This window comes from Sebastes fasciatus, chromosome 22, assembly GCF_043250625.1.
Source record: "Sebastes fasciatus isolate fSebFas1 chromosome 22, fSebFas1.pri, whole genome shotgun sequence".
Classification (NCBI taxonomy): Eukaryota; Metazoa; Chordata; class Actinopteri; order Perciformes; family Sebastidae; genus Sebastes; species Sebastes fasciatus.
Genome location: NC_133816.1, coordinates 22,284,850 through 22,305,824, shown reverse-complemented (window position 1 = coordinate 22,305,824; position 20,975 = coordinate 22,284,850). Strand labels below are relative to the sequence as shown.

The window sequence follows — 20,975 nt, the reverse complement described above, 5'->3', positions numbered from 1 at the left end:
CCGGTGTCTCCCTGATAACTCCGGCTGCGGGCGGAGACGATAACGTTACTCGCTGCGGAGCCCCGAAAAGCCAACACTAGGATCAGCATTGATTCATGGAGAGACCTTCGTCTGGTCAGCTAACATTACTGCCAAGCAGCTGAAATATAGAGTGATATTGTGCTTTTAGCTGACGTGTGTCGCCTCACTGTTTTGAGCGATGCTCCTTCAGGTATATTTAGAGCGAGCACAAGCGCCAGCAACAGGACGCTGACTTTCGTTGACTTAACGGCCACAGGTGTCGCTGTTAACAAACATTTCTGATTCTTACAAACAGTCCCTTTAAATAACAACACAGACATGATGATTGAATGGGTTTCACATGGATCCAGCGGTCATATACACGGTCACAAGTACAACAAACACACTTAGCCTGTTATGTCAATGCTAACACATCAACCCGCCTCGCTTTTCATACCAGGTACTATTCTCGATTTCGCGGTTTTTGCAGGCTGCCCCGTGTTACGGTCTGCAGTGTAGGTGTTTTTGATTTTGGGGTGAACTGTCCCTTTAATAAGTCATTTAAAAACCCATATTGATACATGTAATGCCCTCGTTAAATAAACGAGAGAATAAATAAATCCATGGAGAGAACTGTTATGAACGGAAAGGAGGAGTTGAAGGAATACGACGAGGAAGAAAAGAGATATCATCCATCCATCACACTCTCTCTCTCTCTCTGTGAGTCTTACCGGTGTGTGACAGCAGGTTGGGGGACAGCAGGCCGGGGAGGCCCGGGTGCAGCAGCCTGGGGCTTTCCTGGATCCCTGCACCAGAACAACGCTTCGGAGGACGGCCCGGACGAGAGCTGGAGGGGGAGAGACACAGAGATTAATTACTATGACACAGAATTAGACTCACAGCGTTGAGTACAGAGAGACGGAGGCATCATTTGGCTGCAGTGGGGGGTTTGTATCTATCTATATATTACACACATGGCCCACAAAACATGGTTATAATAATCATCCGCTTATTGTGATCAATTTGACCCGGACAGGCGTGATCACTATGAATAAACAATGAATATTTGATCCTATTTTGACTTTATAAAAGATGAAACTTCATAATAATCATCATTTTATGTTATACTGCTTTACGATACAATAACGATATTATTGCAAATATCTATAGAAACATTTTAAAAAATCAATTATGCTCAGTCAAAATGCATCGTTAGCTCGTACATTTGTCTCTTTTTTTGGCAAATTAATTACACTCAAAATACTCATTACACTCAAACAAGTGTAGGGAGGTGTACAAAAGCATGATTTAAGAACCGCTGGATTACACAATATTTTCACATGTGTATTATTAATATCAATATTTAATATTTTAAATATCACGGTTATCATCAATACCGTGACACCCCTATACTATATCGTTATTATTACATTGCGTCTTATGTTATATCTTATATTCCAAATGATAGTGTACTATTTCATACATTTTTGTGTTTTATATGTTATATTGTCTTATACTATATTATATGTCTTTGTTAATACATACAACACTAAGTATCATTAATGTCATTATACTGTATATAGATGCTGTTTACATACTAGACTTCCTCCCTCGCCGCTATTAATCACCACTGTCACTTTACCTCCTAACTTTCTTGTATACTTAATATTTTTACTTCTAAATATACTAATATTACTTCTATTATAGTTGTATATACCGCGTATTATTATTCTATTTTTAAATTTTTAAATTTTCTAATTTAAAAAAAAATTATATCGTTTTAATTTTTTTATTTTTTTTTCTAGTTTTTCTAGTTTAATTTCTTTTACTTTTAAAAGTTCTTATTTTTTTATTTTTCTATTTCTATTTATTCTATTTTTAAATTTTCTAATTTTTCTAGTTCTATTCTTTTATTTTCTAATTGTTTTTATTTTTAAATATTTTTCTATTTCTATTTATTCCATTTTTTAATTTTCAAATCTTTTTTTAGGTTTTTAATTTTTTAAAAAATTTTAATTTCAATTTTTCTATTTCTATTTATTCTATTTTTAATTTTCTAATTTTTTTAAAAGAAATTTAATTTTTTTATTTAAATTTTCTATTTCTATTTATTCTATTTTTTATTTTCTCTATTTATTTGTACATATCATCATATATTTAGCATCAATTAAGGCTCATCTTATCTTTACAACTATATTATAATAGTTCAATTTACTACTATTAATCATGAAACAGCTGATTTTTATTTATATTATCAATAAAATGTGTTTTGATGATAAAACCGTAGATAAATGAACAATGTGTGGCGTCCTGTTGGTGGAGCATCACTTCAGCGGTGGAGGCTGACAGCTGGATGTTCCAGCAGGTCGCTCAGACGTAATCAAATCACAGCCTGACAACACGCAGCGGCCGCCATACCGGAGGACGGCCACGTGACACCCGATTGGCTGCTTTCAGGGACAGTTCAACAAACGGCGGAGTGAAATCCGATTGGTCGTTTGGTACAGTCGGGAGGTGTCTCCGGGGAGGAAAATGAAGTGATCTCTTCTCGGAGGACATTTTCACACCTCGGAGTCCCACAACCAGCAGGAGTTACCACATCCGAAAATATCCCCATCTTTAAGAGCTCGATCTTTATCAGCTCGTTCCGCTCCGACAGCAGAGGAAGAATCCTGATGCAAGATACGGAAACTAATATTTGATCCGTGATAAATCTGTGATATAAAGAACTTTGATGTTAATTCAACACCAGATACATGAATATTCAAATGCTTTTAATAATAACTTCAACTCTTATTTTGTATTCTGCATCCAGCTGCTTCAAAATAAAAGCCCTCTAACAACCTCTCACATGTTGAACTTGCATTTAATCTTATTCAAAAACAAAACATTTTTAACACATTTTTTAATTTTTTATGTTAGTTGTAGTAGTCGGGTGTATATATAGTGTATTCTAATATTATTCATTTATTATTATTATTTATTAATTAATTTATTTATTATTATTATTATTATTAATATTGTAACTATTTTGATAATCGATTAATCCGTTTGGGTAATTCTTTTAAGAAAATAAAAGTCTAAATTCTCTGATTCCAGCTTCTTAAATGTGAATATTTTCTGGTTTCTTTCCTCCTCTGTGACAGTAAACTGAATATCTTTGAGTTGTGGACAAAATAAGCCATTTGAGGACGTCATCTTGGGCTTTTCCGAATTGAACGGTTACACTTTATTTTACGGGTCTGTACAATTCACAAACAATTGAAAATAATCAACTAATTATAGGGGATTATTGAGGAATAAATAATATATTATGATCAATATTATTATTGGGTAAGAGCTAATTCAATAAATAAAATATTTTAAAAAAAATTAATAATTTTTGAGACTTTCTTTTTGGTGTCTGGTTGTTGGGGAAACTTCTCCTCCTGAACTCAGTATTTCAAAAAAAAAAAAAAATCCTGCTAACAACAAGAGTTTTTTGGAAGGCTTTTACTGTGAAAAAGCCTCAGGCAGGAAACTGAAAAACACAAACAATCAACATAACTTATTGGTAGATTTTGGGATGCCAAATGATCGGTTTAAATACGAAACGAGAGGGACAGAAGAGAAGGAGGCATTAGCGCTGACCGGGGCTAAATATGCTAACACTGATGTAAAACAGCGTCTCGTACTCACACACAAGCACAAGAAGACATGTCGTACATGTGCAAGAGAGTCTGAATACACAACTACAACACAAGCATCCCCTCTCTCTATTTCTGTCACACACACACACACATGCAGAACCTACTGTATTATGCATGTGCACGCAGGCATAAATAAACACAAGAATACAGTAACTGCACACGACTGAACATAAAGGAACACACACACACACACACACACACACACACACACACACACACACACACACACACACAGGAGGTGTGCATGCAGGCCAACTCTCTGCAGGGTGGCTAAGTAACAGATGGCCGTCCAAAGTCATTTACACCTAGAGAGTGTGTGTGAGAGAGAGAGTGTGAGAGAGAGAGAGAGAGGACCAAATAACTAAAACCTGTACAAGACTTCAGTGCCGTGTCACCGGATGAAAATAGAATAGAGAAACCCAAAAGGAACATACAGAATGGGACACAAGCATATTAAATAACTGCACTATACTGATGTTTTCAAAAAGCAAAAACACGACAGCAAAACTGTAATAAATACATTAAACTGTGTGTTTTTCTCACGGATGTATAAGAAGATCTCGATACGGCGCCGCCGCTCTGCATTCGTCCAATTTTTTACAGTGTACAGTTGCGATATTGCAGCAAAAAAATGACCCCAAAAAGCATTTTGTAAAAGTGTTGACAGGACATCTCGAACAACGTCGAGAACAACGTCGATTATGAACTTTTGATCCGTGGAGATTTTATATTTGTAAAACGTTCCTCAAGCCGAGAAAAGCGATTCTCATTGGAATGAATAGGCGCCGTCTCGGGGTTCGGTATCCAGTTCTTACAATAAATCCATTGTTTTTCTACTGTAACATATGTCAGCATGTCCGGCTACCTGGCTCAAAGAGCGAATCTTTGTTCCCCGGGTTAATATCCTCGTAATATGACACATTAATGAGAACTTCAAAAGGGTTTTATGTTCTCAGCAATGTATGTTTCTCTAGGTTGAAATCCCCCACCTACATGTACTGCTTATAGCCTAACTAAGATCTTCGTTGATATCTTCACAGTGGCTGAACAGATTTTTACCATTCGAATTGCATTCAAAACGTTCATCTCCCGTCTGTTTGCAATTGGAACTGATGTTTGAATTGGCCCTTACCAATCTCTTACAATCTTAGTTTACATCAAAACCATAGGACCCTGGGAACACTTGGATGAGATGTCTGGATGAGTAATATCCGGCCACGGTGTTGGACGGGTGGGAGACTGAAGGGACATGGCAGCGATCAACCTTCGTTTATTAAAGGTATCTTGAACATTCGGGTTCAGGCAAGATCGCAAAATAATTATTAGACATGTGACATATTTGTAAACAAAGAGATGAATGCATACGAACATGTCATAATCACAATCAGAACATACGTCAAAGCCGGTTGAAGATGAATGACATGCGTCAAACTGCAAGTCTATGCGCGGCCTTGACTTTTTGCAAAGTAACCGTATACGCCGGTCTGATGTATAGCAACAGTAACTAAGGAGGGCGGGGCTTAACGGAGGGGTCAATCACTATCCAATAACAATAACACCGGACTAGATAGATAGAATAGAATAGAATAATAATAGAGCGGATGTTGGGCTCTTCAGGAACATGTGGGTATATCGGTCAGATCCCACTGGGAGGGATGGAGAGATGGGGAGAGAGAAAACGTCTTGACAAGGTTTTTGGGGTGTGATCGTGTACGTGAGAGAAAGACACACACACACACACATTGAGTGAACGAGAGAGAGAGAGAAAAGAGAGAGAGAGAGGCAGAGGAGCATGAAGAAATGAAAACATGAACCTTCACTTTTCCTCTGAACTCTGCTTCACCTCTCCTTCTCTTTCTCCTTCAATCACACACACACACACACACACCTGTACAACAAACACACTATTCTCTCTCTCTTTTACACACCAACAGACACACACACACACACACACAGGTGTTTGCATTCAAACGTTAAAGCCTTTCCATCAACAAACCCCCCGCTACCTTTCAACTCCCACACACACTCACAACGGATACATGTTACAGTACCAGGTGTGTGTGTGTGTGTTCATCTGCATCCATCCATGTGTAAGCAACATTAAGGTGTGTGTGTGTGTGTGTGTGTGTGTGTGTATCCACGTGAATCCATGCCATGTGTGTGTGTGTGCAAAGGACACATGATATCGCCTTCTCATTAGCCTTACAGTTCTTTGTTCAGAGTAATGACTGCAGTGTGTGTGTGTGTGTGTGTGTGTGTGTGTGTGTGTGTGTGTGTGTGTGTGTGTGTGTGTCCCGTAGGGTTGCCATATGTTGGGCATTAATCCTCGTCAACGGTCCACTCTCCTTACCGCACCGAGCACAGGAACAAAGAGCAGGTCACACACACACACACACACACACACACACACACACACACATCATACACTCGCATACATGCTGCATGTACACACTGTTACACACTTGCATATAGATGCACAAGCTACAAACACACACACACACACACACACACACACACACACACTGCGCCCGTCCACTGACCTACATTGGTGTGTTAACCCTTAACCTTGACTGCATTCAAACCCCTTAAATAGAAACAAATCCTCTTGTCCGCCTCTGGCTCTCCTTTCTTCTCCCAAACACTTCACCACATATGTGAAGTCATTACACGACAGGTAAGTCGGTGACCTTTGACCCCCCCAGCCTCCTTAACTCTCCCAGCTTTACATTATCAGCGAGCCGAGCAGTCGTTCACTGCAAGTCTTTTAATATCCTACAGGAAGTAAGCAGAGAAAGCAACTCTCTTCTGATAAACAGGAATAAAACGTCTCTCAATCAAAGTTTGTCTGACTAGTAAGTCTATTAACCGATCATCTGTAGAGCATCTCTTTCATGGTTAATATCAGTGACTACGTGCACATGCACAAAATGAAGCAACTGACGACGTTTAAAACTGACGCTGTGGAACCGAGGGTTTCCTTGCGTCTCTTCCTCGCGTCCTCGCTGGGAGGAGCCGAGCAAGAAACGCGAGTGAGGGAAGCGAGGACACATGTTAGCGTAATTAAAAGCACCCAAGGTGATGACCAGAGTGCTGCTAATGTTACATATTTCTTTTAAAAAAAAAAAAAAGATCATGCATCATTGTAATAACATGATATGATCATCGCAGTACGATTTAATTGAAAGTTGATTAACAATAATATTGAATCTTTGAACAGCCTTTGTCGTCAGAACAAAAACACACCGTGGCAAAGTCTCTCGCTGTTTAAATCCATGAAAAGCTTCTCGTTAAATTTGCTCTTTTTTCTGACTTTTTTTGAACATCTTTTGGACCTTTTCAGACATTTAAAAAAAAAATAATAATTTTCGGACTTTTTTTTACGTTTTTCAGAGATTTTTTTTGACATTTGACGACGTGATTTCGTCTGAGGAAGTGTCTCCCACAGTTTCATAATGAACCAAAAAGATGTTGACTGACCTCTTTGCTCAATTAAAACTAAGCAGTGTACCTGCACATTTAGCTACGATGTTAACATATTAACATTATAATGACAGATGCAAGTATCTGCCCATACAGTATATAAAAACAACAACTTTGACGGAGCAGTGTTCAATTATTCTAAAAACTGTTTTTTGTTTTTTTCATTTCCTGAAAAGCAACGGTTTTGGACATACATACGTTTCCGCCCAACAGTGACAATTTGAAAAAGACGACATCTAAACCCAAAAAAATAAATAACGGTATCGACTGCACCCGTTTTTTCCCGTTTTGTGCCGTAAATCAACCCAGCACATTTCCCTTCAAAATCCGACACAATGATTAAAAAAAAGAAAAATTGGAGTAAATGACGTACAAAACACATATCTCGACATTCGCTGGTCCAAATATTCGTAACTCCATTTGAGTTTGATTTTGTTAAAGATAATAATATAATGTGATATACAAGCATCTGTGACCATATATAAAGACAACAACTTTGACGACGCAGTGTTCAATTATTTAAAAAAACAAGTTGTTTTTTTCATTTCTTGAAAAGTAACAGTTTTGGACGTACAAGATTTACGCCCAACAATTCCAGCAGCAATTTAAAAAAGACGGTATCAAAGCTAAAAAAATAAAAGGTACGGGAAGCAAAATTTTCCCCGTTTTGTGCCGTAAATCAACCCAGCAGATTTCCCTTCAAAATCTTACACATCGGTTCAAAAAAGGAAAATTTGAATCAATAACGGACAAAACACGTATCTCGACATTCGCTGGTCACAAACCGTGTAACTCCATTTGACTTGATTTTGTAAAATATTAACAATATGTTCACCCATGCAAGTATCTGACCAGATATAAAGACAACTTTGATGTCGCAGTATTCAATTATTCTAAAAACACAGGGCTTTTTTCATTTCCTGAAATGCAACGGTTTTGGAGATAAAAAAAATTGCAGATTTAAAAAAGACAACATCTAAGCTCAGAAAATAAATAACGGTATGGACAGCACCGTTTTTCCCGTTTTGTGCCGTAAATCAACCCAGCAGATTTCCCTTCATCCTCAGACTCAGTGGTTCAAAAAAGGAAATTTGAGTTAATGATGTAGCCTACAAAACAAGCATCTCGACATTCACTTGTCAAAAACCCCGTGACTCCATTTGAGCTTGATTTTGTTAAAAATATGAACAATATAATGACACATGCAACCATCTATAAAGACAACTTTGACAGAGCAGTGTTCAATTATTCTGAAAAGCAATGGTTTTCGACATACAGAAGTTTCCGCCCAACAGCGATGATTTGAAAAAGACGACATCTAAGCCCAGAGAATAAATAAATGCATGGACAGCACCCGCTTTGTGCCGTAAATCAACCCGGCAGATTTCCCTTCATCCTCAGACTCAGTGGTTGAAAACAGGAGACTCCAGAGCGGAGAGGAAGCTGGAGGCAGAGACCGTCTGCTGTTTGTCTGTTTGCAGTAATTATTATAATAATGTCTCGTAATTAAAGAGATAATGATTTATTGATGTTAATTGAAATGAGACAACACAGCAGCTTCTAAAATGTTTGCCGCTGATGTATATTTTTGTTTTATTTGATGACCTTTTAATTGGCCGACAAGAACGACAACAAAAACATGAAGCTGACATTTCACACACACACACACACACACAGCCGATGATCTGATGAGCCACCTTGAAGTAAGTCTTCCCACTTTGACACACACGCACCCTCGCCTGTCCTCCCAAATGGCCGTTTCCATGGTGACGGAGCCTTGATCAATACTCCGTCATTGGCTCTGATGGCCGGTCAGGGTCGGTCACACACACACATACACACACTCTCTAACACACGCACAAACAGGCATGGCGGTGAATAAGCACGGACTCGCTAACACGTTTGACAGATTGATTTAGCTCGGAACGTGCAGAGGTCACACACACACACACACACACACACACACACACTAACACACACACACACACACACAGAGTGCAGTTTATCAAAGCCCGGCGCGGTCAATACGAGGGGTAGAGCGAGGGGTCAACCCTCTTTAGCTGAAATCTTTCATCTTTTCTTTTATCTCTCCATCAGCTGGCTGATCTCTTCCTCGCTCGCTGTTTTCTTCTTCTCTTTTTTTTGTTATTATTGTTCTTCTTCTCTTTCATTTAGCGGTCTTGTGTTTCAATCCTCCCGTCATCTTTAGATTCATATCTTTGGTTTCTCTCTTTTTCTTTCATTCTACTTCTACTTCTTTTTTTTATTCCAGTAATAGGCTGAAATGTGTTTCTATTGTTGGAGTCCAGATGACAGTAATGTGCATTCCTGGACCTTATATTGAATTCATTATTTTGTTTTTATTCTTAGAATTTAATATATTATTATATTAAAGTTTTCCTCTTCTGATTTTTACTCATTTATTTTTATGTATTTTTATGTATATTTTTATCTTATTTTCGTATTTTTATTGTATATTCTCAAATTTTTCACTTTTAGAACAATTTTAATTATAGATGGAAAAATGCGTTCAACTTTGTGGTGCATTTTCCCTTTTATTAACGTTTAATATGTATTTCTATTATTTGGATGTCCTGGTTACTTTTTGTATTATATCATCAGTTTGTTTGCGTCTGTGGAGTCGCTCATGTTGCCGCGTGAACGCTGTGTTTTATGTGATGTGAATGAACAATTGAATAAAATATTTTCATTGAAGTGGTGATCTTCTTGAAAGTATTAAAATGTTATTTTAAATGATTTCTTTTTTTCCCCCTTAGTTTTAATGCCTACCTTCACATACGTATATTGGACCAATATAATGTACTAATATATACTCTCTATAGTACACTAATATAACGGCTGCAATCAATTCAGAAAACTAAATAAAACGAGCATTTCTTCTTTTTTGGTTAACCCATGAGTCAAAATAAATGTACCCACCTACTAATATATATACACATATCATCATCAACAAAATATAAGCATGTTGTATATACTGTAAATAGACACGTATATATGTATATACTGTACATAGATACCTATAAGTGTATATACCATACAGAGACGCGCATACATGTATATACCGTACTTAGGTGCATATAGTTGTATATACCGTACATGGACACGTAAATATGTATATACTGTACTTACACGCATATAGGTGTATATACCGTACTTAGATGGGTATAGGTGTATATACCGTATATCGACACGTGTATATAGACGAGTATATGTGTATATACCATATATAGATGTGTAAACATGTATATACTGTACTTAGACGCGTATAGGTGTATATACCGTATATTGACATGAATACATCTGTATATACCGTATATAGGCGCATATGTGTATATGCCGTATACTGTATATATATGTATACATTTATATACTGTACTTAGACGCGTATATACCGTATATAGACGGGTATACATGTATATACGGTACATAAACATGTACACCTGTATATACTGTACATAGACATATACACATGGATATACTGTAAATGGACATGTATATATATATATATATATATATATATATATATATATATATATATATATATATATATATATATATATATATATATATATATATATATATTGAACACATGTTTATAAAGTAATTTGAAACATGAATCATTCAGTATTTATTCCAGCACTCTTTTTATACTGTTGTTCTTGTTCATAATTTACAGAAACAGTTTGACTTGTGTTTAGACATTGTACGTATTGTTGCATTTATATACGCATCAATTTTTACTTACATCAAGAAGATATATATAAACTGACTTCTTAGCTAAAATTACATTTAATTACCGTTCAAAAACACACCTCTCTCTTTCTGGTTTTCTGCTTCAGTGTCACTTGTCTTTTTGTATCTATCGCTCCATTAATCTACCCATCTCTCCATCCATCTCCCGTGTCTCCTCCTCACTCCCTCTTTCATCTCCTGTCCTCCCCCAACTGGAGGTCAATGATGATGTCACAAACTCTCCATCGCTTCTTTATGTCTGTCTTTCTCTCTGTCGGTCTCTGTCTTTACGTCTTTCTCTCTGTCGGTCTCTGTCTTTACGTCTTTCTTTCTGTTGGTCTCTGTCTTTACATCTTTCTCTCTGTCCGTCTCTGTCTTGATGTCTTTCTCTCTGTCGGTCTCTGTCTTTACGTCTTTCTCTCTGTCGGTCTCTGTCTTTACGTCTTTCTCTCTGTCGGTCTCTGTCTTTACGTCTTTCTCTCTGTCGGTCTCTGTCTTTACGTCTTTCTCTCTGTCGGTCTCTGTCTTTACGTCTTTCTTTCTGTTGGTCTCTGTCTTTACATCTTTCTCTCTGTCCGTCTCTGTCTTGATGTCTTTCTCTCTGTCGGTCTCTGTCTTTACATCTTTCTCTCTGTCTGTCTCTGTCTTGATGTCTTTCTTTCTGTCTGTCTGTCTGTCTCTGTCTTTACGTCTTTCTCTCTGTCCTTCTCTGTCTTTACATCTGTCTGTCTGTCTGTCTCTGTCTTGATGTCTTTCTCTCTGTCCTTCTCTGTCTTGATGTCTTTCTTTCTGTCGGTCTCTGTCTTTACGTCTTTCTCTCTGTCCGTCTCTGTCTTGATGTCTTTCTTTCTGTCTGTCTGTCTGTCTCTGTCTTTACGTCTTTCTCTCTGTCCTTCTCTGTCTTTACATCTTTCTCTCTGTCTGTCTCTGTCTTGATGTCTTTCTCTCTGTCCTTCTCTGTCTTTACGTCTTTCTCTCTGTCGGTCTCTGTCTTTACATCTTTCTCTCTGTCTGTCTCTGTCTTGATGTCTTTCTCTCTGTCTGTCTCTGTCTTTACATCTTTCTCTCTGTCCGTCTCTGTCTTGATGTCTTTCTCTCTGTCCGTCTCTGTCTTGATGTCTTTCTTTCGGTCATTTTCTGTCTTAACCTCTTTCTTTCTTTCTGTCTGTCTGTCTCTGTCTTTATGTCTGTCTTTCTGGCTTCCTTCTTACTTTCCGTCAATCTCTACGTCTTTACATCTGCCTTTATGTCTTTAGGTCTTTCTCTCTGTCTTTAAGTCTGTCTTTCTTTCCGTCTTCACGTCTTTCTTTCTGTCTTTAGGTGTCTCTGTCTGTCTTAACATCTTTCTTTCCGGCTCTTATCTGGCTCTTTCTGTCTTTCTTTCTGTCCGTCTCCACCACCTCCCTCTCTCTGTCTGTCTTTATTTTTCTTTCTTTCTTTACGTCTTTCTGTGTCTCTGTCTCTCTGTCTCTCTTTCTGTTTATCTCCACCTCCCTCCCTCTCTCTGTCTGTGTTCTGTCTCCCCCACACCTCTCGCCCATCATAAATCGTGTCAGACGTACATCCTCTCTCTCTCTCTCTCTTTTACTGTGTGTGTCTTTACTCTTTGTTTGTAGCAGAAGAAGAAGAACAATCTATTCTTTTTAAAGAGACACCAGAGAAATGGGATATATGTCTGTCCACACACACACACACTCACACACACTGGGGCATCATAATCATGGACGCTCACGGACTAACGGAGTGAACGAGAGACAGATAGATAGAGAGAAGAAGAAGAAGAGAGAGAGAGAGAGAGAGATGGATGTTTACTTTCCTCTGGGCTTCCGCCTCTTTGATTGGACAGATGAATGACTTCATTGTGTGTGTGTGTGTGTGTGTGTGTGTGTGTGTTTCCTCCTCTCGCTTCTTCTGCTGTTTTTTGACGAAGATGGAGGGAAAGAGGAGAAGACGAGTATAAAAAGACAGATATAAAGAGAGACAGAGGTGGCCGATAATAAGTATTGATTGATAAGGGAAGTAGAGCGAAAATAATAAGGGAGAAAAAGAATCACCTTAAAACGCAGAACGGAGGGAAACAGGAAAACTACATTGATTAACCGATGACACCTCTCTCCTCCTTTCATCCCTCTATTTATCTATTATCTTTCTCTTCTGATTGTAGTCATCCGTCTACTTCCTGTCCTTTATTCTGGATTTATTTTGTTACATCTGCTCCGGGTGTATATCTGTCCATCCATCGGTTAATCCATCTTTCTTTTTGTCCATCTATCATCTATCTAGAGCTGCCCCCCCCTCTCAGTCCATTCGTCGACTAATCGGTCGTTTTGGTTTTAGTCGACTAACGTTTCTTTAGTCGATTATCCAATCACGTATCAATCTGTGTATCCATCAATTCATCTGTCATCTATAAATCAATCCATCGTTTTATCCATCATCCATCTAATGTCCATTTATCCAACAATCCATCTATCCTTATATCCATCTATCATCTTTCCATTAATCAGCACCTCTATCCATCCATACATCCATAGCTCCATCCATCCATCCATCCGTATAGCTATTCCATCTATCGATATGTCCCCAACCGTCCCATCCATCCATCCATATAGCTATTCCATCTATCGATATGTCCCCAATCGTCCCATCCATCCATCCATATAGCTATTCCATCTATCGATATGTCCCCAACCGTCCCATCCATCCATCCATCCAGCTATTTTATCTAACTATATGTCCCCAATTGTCCCATCCATCCATCCATATAGCTATTCTATCTCAGCCGGTTCTCATTCCTAGGACGTCAAATACCAATGTTTTTTCACTGCCGTCGGCATTAGATACCGATGCTTGGACACGTGGTGACGTAGCTTTAAGAGCTAAAAAAGACGGGCGGTTGGGAGGGGAGGGTGGATGGGTCCAACAAACACAAGGCTTTCATCCAGGAGACCGCTCTTTGTGTCCCGTGCGTCACGTTACAATCAGCTGTTTGTTCATATCCCATGTTCACAACGTTCAGTCTCATTTTCACTGTACAAACGTATTAGTTTTAAGTACTCTAGAGTGGTTTTATTGCCTGAACCTAAGCACTTATTTGTTTATCTGCGTGTTTACTGCGACCGAAAAGAGTGACGCAGAGGGGTCTGACAAAGCGTCAGTATGTGACGACAGTGGACGAGAACGTGTTTGTCTGTATGCCTCCAATCGTCCCATGCATCCATCCGTTTATCATTCCATCCATCAATTCATCCCTGTATCTACGTATCATCCGTCTATCCACCTATCCATCCACCTATCTTTCCTTCCGCCCATCCATCCTTTTATCCATCCATCTCTTATATGTATCCGTCCATCTATATTTCCATCCATCCTTCAGCTCCCTCCCTCCCTCCCTCTCTCTCTCTCTCTCTCTCTCTCCAGAGGAACAGGTGTGCTACGGGACAAGAGACAAAAACACTCCTGCATTTTTAACCAGCACCTATTAAATATTAAACACTGCACACACACTCACACACACACACACACACACACACACACACACACTCACTCAGAGGGGGCGACACACAATCGCTGACGAGACAAGTTATACAGGTCGATGGGCTAACGTGTGTCTGCATGTCTGCGTGAGTGTGTGAGTGTGTGTGTGTGATGGCTTTAAGCGTCATTACCTTACTTCCTAGGCATGTGGGCAAACACACACACACACACACACACAGAGGCAGGGATAATTCATACACGGTGCTCTCACATGTTTGCATTTAAGAGGTAAAACTATAACAGACTCCATGTTCTCTCTCTCTCTCTCTCTGTGTCTCTCTCTCTCTCTCTCTCTCTCTCCGTCCCTCTCCCCCCGCCGTCCCTCCCTCCGTCTCTTTGAAGTGCTCCATAACAAACTATAACAACAGGAAGTTTTCAATGCGCCACATTGAGAAGGAATGTCACATATGGTATGAGGGCGGGAGGGAGGGAAGGAGGAGAATAGACGGAGATTAGAGGATAGATAGATAGATAGATAGATAGATAGAGATAGATAGATAGATAGATAGATATGGACGTGGTATATGAACAATAATTTATTTTCTGTGGCAGTAAACACAACATAATCAGTAGACTGTAAACCTGCAATGTAAATTTACTGTGAAATTCTGTTAAACAGTGACCTAATGTATTATGCTTATACTGTCCATTGCAATGCTTTCTGGGAGTCATAACGCTCCCATGATCCCAATGATTCAAAAAGTGTTTCTTATCTCAGTTTATTTACTGCTTACCACTGAAAATCTTGGGAAAATACAGTAGATACTGTAAATCGTACAGTAGCGAAATTGCTGCAACTGCTGAACAATATAAAGCTGCTAAACACCAACATGTCAGCATCGTCACTGTGACGCTCACCTTAACGGACGACCTTAAACGGGCCTGGGACGTTAGCTTTGTGGCTAACCTCCTTCACTTTAATCGGCAGGTGGCAAGCAAGACACGGGAGGTTGGCTCGGGTCTTGAGGAGTTGTTGCACCGACAGTCTAACGGTACACAAACTGCACTGCTACGTTATACCGCTATAACGTCACTGAACTTCATACTCCTCGTCAGTCGTACGCTCGCTCTCACTCTCTTGACTGCACGCTCGCTAACGTTACGGGCCGCCGGCCTTGCAATACACTGACTGACGGGAACCCGTCTTGTCTCGTCACCCCAAAAAACACATGAACTTTAGTTATTATTTTAGAAATTTGATCGCCGTCAGTTTGCCGGTGTCATGTCGAAGTCACCGGCCTCGGCTATGCAGATTAACACGGCATGTCAGGCACTTGTGGTTCCCTTAGTCCTTTTAATATTATGATAATCACGTTGTCATATTGCTTAATGCAATACAAGCTGGATTTAGCGCCGTGACGCCATCAGCACAGGTTGCTGATGTCGGCTAATTTTTTATTTGCAAGAACGCGTCATAATGACAAATGCTGGTTCAACGTATAAGCTCGGACACCGGACCGGCAAAACCGTAAAACTTCGCGGACATGTTGCTACGATGTTTGGATGCTCAAAATACCGGCGTTATGCGTTTTAACTAATGTTTTGCCTGTCTGGAGCAAACCCTATTAAATTTTTCCCACTTCTTCTATCGGATTGTGGTCAACTCGGGTGTGACGTCATTCCCAGCTCCGACTTCCGAACCCCGAGGTAAAAGCAGCGTTTAGCCCAAAAGGATTCCAGTGCAAACACTCTGGTAGCATCGCTAACCGGTTAGCAAGCAGCAGAGTGGCTCACAGTGTTGATCTTTGCTCGGAGGGGAAACATAAGAAAGATGAAGAGAGAGAGAGACGGCAGAGAAGGAGGGATGAAAGTAATGAGGAGAGACATGTGGAGGAGGAGGAGGAGGAGGAGGGGGAGAATGAAGAAGGGCAGTAAAGGAAAGAAAGACTTGCCCCAACCATACGATCAATTTCATCCCCTTTTTTTCCACCATCCCTCCATCTCTTCTCAACTGTAGTTAATTTTCTGCCCCTCCGACTCTTCATTCCTCACCTCCGTCCTCCTCCTCTTATTCTACCTGTCCTTTCCTCCCTCCCCTCACCTCTCTCTCTCTCTCTCTCTCTCTCTCTCTATCAATCTCTTCCTCCCCCCTCTCCATCTCCCTCTCTCTCTGCAGTTAAGTCAGTGTAATGTAAATGATGTGCCATCGATCGCCCCTGACAGTGCAAGGACGCTCACCTCTTCTCCTCCTCCTCTTCTTCTTCATCGTCCTGTCATCTCTCTCTTTTTCACACCCCTCCCTCTCTCTCCCTCTCTCTCTCTCTCTCTTCAGCTGCTCTTTCCCCTAACATCTTTTATCTCTCCCTCTCTCTCTCGCTGTCTTTCCATGTGTCTCTCCCTCGCTCGCCCGCTGCCTCCCACGCCTGTCATCTTTCATCTCTCCCTCTCCCTTCATTTTACTCTCTCCCTCTTTCACCGACCATCATTTATGTCTCTCTCTTCCTCCATTGTTCTCTCCCGAGCATCTGCTCTCTCTCTTCCTACCTATACCATCTTTTATCTTAGCCTCTCTTCATTTCACCTCCTGTCTTTCTATCTCTCTCTCTCTTTCTTTGCTGTCTCAGGTCTCTGCAGTCCATCTTTAGCCTGCTAGTGTCGCTTAAAGGAACACAGACCAACACTTTGGTTTTTAAATTAAAGGTTTGGCCAAATACGTTGTGAAGGAAAGGTTAAGGCAACCTAACTGCATGCTTAAAAGTTAAAGTTAAAGAGGTCCTATTATGCTTTTGTTCTTTTTCTCTTTCCTTTAGTGTGTTATATAGATGTTTGTGCATGTAAAAGATCTGCAAAGTTACAAAACCCAAAGTCCACGCCGCCAAAGGGAGAAACTCTGCTCCTGAACTTCCTGAAAGGCCTCGATTGAAGTCCTGCTTTTTCTTTTTTCGTAACGTGATGATGTCACCAAGTAACACATTTGCATAATGCCAGCTTAGCGGCTAGTTTGGCACGCCCTCAAACAAAGCTAGTTAGAGCGTAGGTGAAGGGGAGACGCTAAAGAAAAATCTAGATTTAATACACTAAAAGAAGGTATAATAGTGTAAAACACTGGATTAATAACAGATATAAATAATCAAATTTATATACACATTATCTTTAAAACAATTACTTTAAATGCGCATTGTTTCTCGTTTCACACGGTGTAATTCTCACAACCTGGCATAGACAATATATTGTATTATGTAAACAAATATACTGTAATTAAACTTTTTACACCGATATAATCACTAATAGATCTAATCATATTTTTTTTTAAATGAGACGTTTAAATAATGCCAAAAATAAATGAATAAAAATTGTTACTAATAATTAAAAAATAGTAATGTAATTACAAAATAAAAGTACCTTTTATTATAGAAAAATTAAATAATGTCCTAACTGTACTTACAATAATTATGACTAACATTATGGTGATATTGTTAAACATAACCACAATATTCGTACCAATATTAATACTATTATATTTATTATTATTATTATTATTATTAGCGTATACTTTGTCCCTTCCTCTCTGCTCATTTTTCTTATTAATTAGATTAGGGTTGTCAAAGTTAACGTGATAACGCAAATTCGCTTTAACGCCACTAATTTCTTTAACGCATTAACGTAACTTTCATTTTTTAAGTCGTAGCGGGCTCAGTTTTAAAGCTAGAGTAAAGATACTGGTATCATATGAAACTAGAACATGTCATACTAGCATATTTTTTTATGTTAAATGCAGTACCTGTGAGGGTTTCTGGAAAATATCTGTCATTGTTTTGTGTTGTTAATTGATTTCCAATAATAAATAAATACATACATTTGCATAAAGCAGCATATTTGCCTACTCCCATGTTGATAAGAGTATTAAATACTTGACAAATCTCCCTTTAAGGTACATTTAGAACAGATACAAAATGTTTGATTAATCGTGATTAAATATTTCAATCGACTGACAGCCCTAATTTAGATTTCTTCTTCATGTCTTCCTAAACATTGTCCTCTGAGTCTTCGTCTCTGTCCTCTGTTTTCTTTTCTTTCCTTCTCTCTCTTTCTCTCTCATCTCTCTTGTCACTCCTTGTCCTCCTTTGTTTCCTCCTTCTTCCTCGCACTCCCTCTTTCCTTTCTCCTTATCCAAATAGAGGACACAGACAATCCAATAAACGCCCACGCTCTCAACAGCTGGAGTGTGTGTGTGTGTATGTGTGCGAGTGAGTGTGTGTGTCTGCGAAGCGACGAGTCAGCAGAAAACAAGGATGACACCCTCAGCGCCGGACAGGAATGTCACCGAAAAAAAGAGAGATGAAGAAATAAAGAGAGAGAGAGAGACAGATGGGAGAGAGGGAACGAGGAAGGACATGAGGAAGGAGAGAGAGAGAGGGAGAGGAAGAAGAGGAGAAGAAGAAGACGAAGAAAACTCTGGGGACTTAGAATGACACATGCAGTATTACTCACCGTCCCCATACATCACACACACACACATGTAGATGCACACACACACACACACACTGAATCCGTCTCTTGAGCACAAACAAATACACAAGGACACCAAAAAAAAGACAAACCGCTCACTTTCTCCCTTTTTCCACCCTCAGAAATGGAGCTTCAGGTGTGGACAAGAAAAGCTTTTCAAAAGCCTAAAATGATCAGGTTTCCTGTGTAACGTCTTCACATATCCGACCCTTTGTCTGCATGATTCTTTATTTTGTTTATCACACAATATTTGTTACAAAAGTAGCACAAATTTTAACTGAATTTTTTGCATTTCGATCCACTACTGTTGATGCATTGAGATCACAGACTGTATATAAAGATGGATGACATGATAGCTCCAAGAAAGTGAAGCCAAAACATCTGGATCGCCCCCTGGTGGCTGGCTGCAGTATAGATCATAAGCCCCGCCCCCTCCATGTTAGCGGATGAGACATGGACCAAATTAAAAAGTGGAAGAACACGTCAAATACATTTTTCCCCAAAGTTGGTTTCTGTCATTTTCAGGTAGTTCTTATCACGCTGATGTTTGTTCAAGTGTTCATTTTACTGATCAGTTTGGTTTAAATTAGTTATTTGATGCTATAAAAAAAGGGGGTGGAACGTCATGATTGACAGCCGGTCTGAAAATGTGAACTTAGTCATTTAAAAAGCAATCCCACAGTAATATCGATGTAAAAGACGCCTCTTTCTCGTTCTAATAACGTTCATATCATCAGTTAATCAGAAAATAAGTATATTTACTCCTCTCCGCCATCTTGGTTTTTGGCCGTCACCATCTTGGTTTATGGCCGTCACCATCTTGGTTTATGGCCTTCGCCATCTTGGTTTTTGGCCTTCGCCATCTTGGTTTTTGGCCGTCGCCATCTTGGTTTTTGGCTCTCACCATTTAGGTTTATGGCCGTCACCATCTTGGTTTTTGGCCGTCGCCATTTAGGTTTATGGCTGTCACCATCTTGTTTTTGCAACCAGAAGTGACACCAGAGGGCGGAGCTAAGTACAACCAAACGCTGAATAAGACATTTTTAGGCGAACAAAATATTACAATTAACTTTGATGAACTGAAAACACACTGTGAAAGGGTTAAAGTTGTAAAACGAAAATACGGACATCGCCGTGGTAGCGACCTGTCAATCAAAAGGTAGCCCCGCCCTAAAGCATCCCCTGCTTTATGGTCTATTTGACTCTAAATGGGACCATAATTCACTAAATGAACATCATGCTGTATTGAAGAAGACTTGAAACTAGAGATTGAGACCATAAACTCATGTTTACAATGTTTACTGAGGTAATAAATCAAGAGAGAAGTAGGCTCATTTTCTCATAGACTTCTATACAATCAGACTTCTTTATGCAACCAGAGGAGTCGCCCCCTGCTGGCTGTTAGAGAGAATGCAGGTTTAAGACACTTCAGCATTGGCTTCACTTCAGTGTATTCATCCAACCACCACATGGGGGCAGTAAAGCACCGTTCTGTTGTTTGCGAATAAAGAATTTAAACATTTCACGCTGAAGATTGATTGAAAAACAGATGTCCGTGTTTGACACGTAAACTGTTTTCTTTTTAATCGAACCACACATGGTTTAAATCCAAGCCAACAGACACACACATATACACAGAGACACTACCACCAACACAGCAGACAATCTTAGTACAACACACACAGAGAGAGAGTCAGAAGGTAAGCCTGGATCCTACAGTAAGTCCAGTTTTATGACTAGTGTATAACACCAACAGCTGAATCAATATTAGTTTACACTGGGTCACAGTGGACACACACACACAGCTCTTTCCTTTCATAAACACACACACTGAATCTCCCAGAATATATTATTATTGCAGATTTACACACACACACACACACACAGAGATTAGCTTTTATTCTATTACACCCTCGTGGTAGGTCGCCTTGGCCATGTAAGGAAACACACACACACACAGCTAGCCATTATAAAAGTGATAACACTAATGTAATAAAACACACGCACACACACACACACACACACACTGAGCTGGTTATTATAAAAAATGATAAACATTCAAAGAGT

The 20,975-nt window shown here is 39.4% G+C and overlaps 1 protein-coding gene across 4 annotated transcripts in view; it reads right to left on the bottom strand.

Moving 5' to 3' along the window:
- Nucleotides 1-20,975, bottom strand: part of LOC141760896 (dachshund homolog 2-like) — a 99,441-nt gene that overhangs the window by 42,624 nt on the left and 35,842 nt on the right. For all 4 annotated transcript variants that reach the window (XM_074623996.1, XM_074623997.1, XM_074623998.1 and 1 more), the window contains exon 2: nt 732-847. In XM_074623996.1, coding sequence (XP_074480097.1) covers nt 732-847 — 116 coding nt within the window. The remainder of the gene's footprint in view (nt 1-731; nt 848-20,975) is intronic.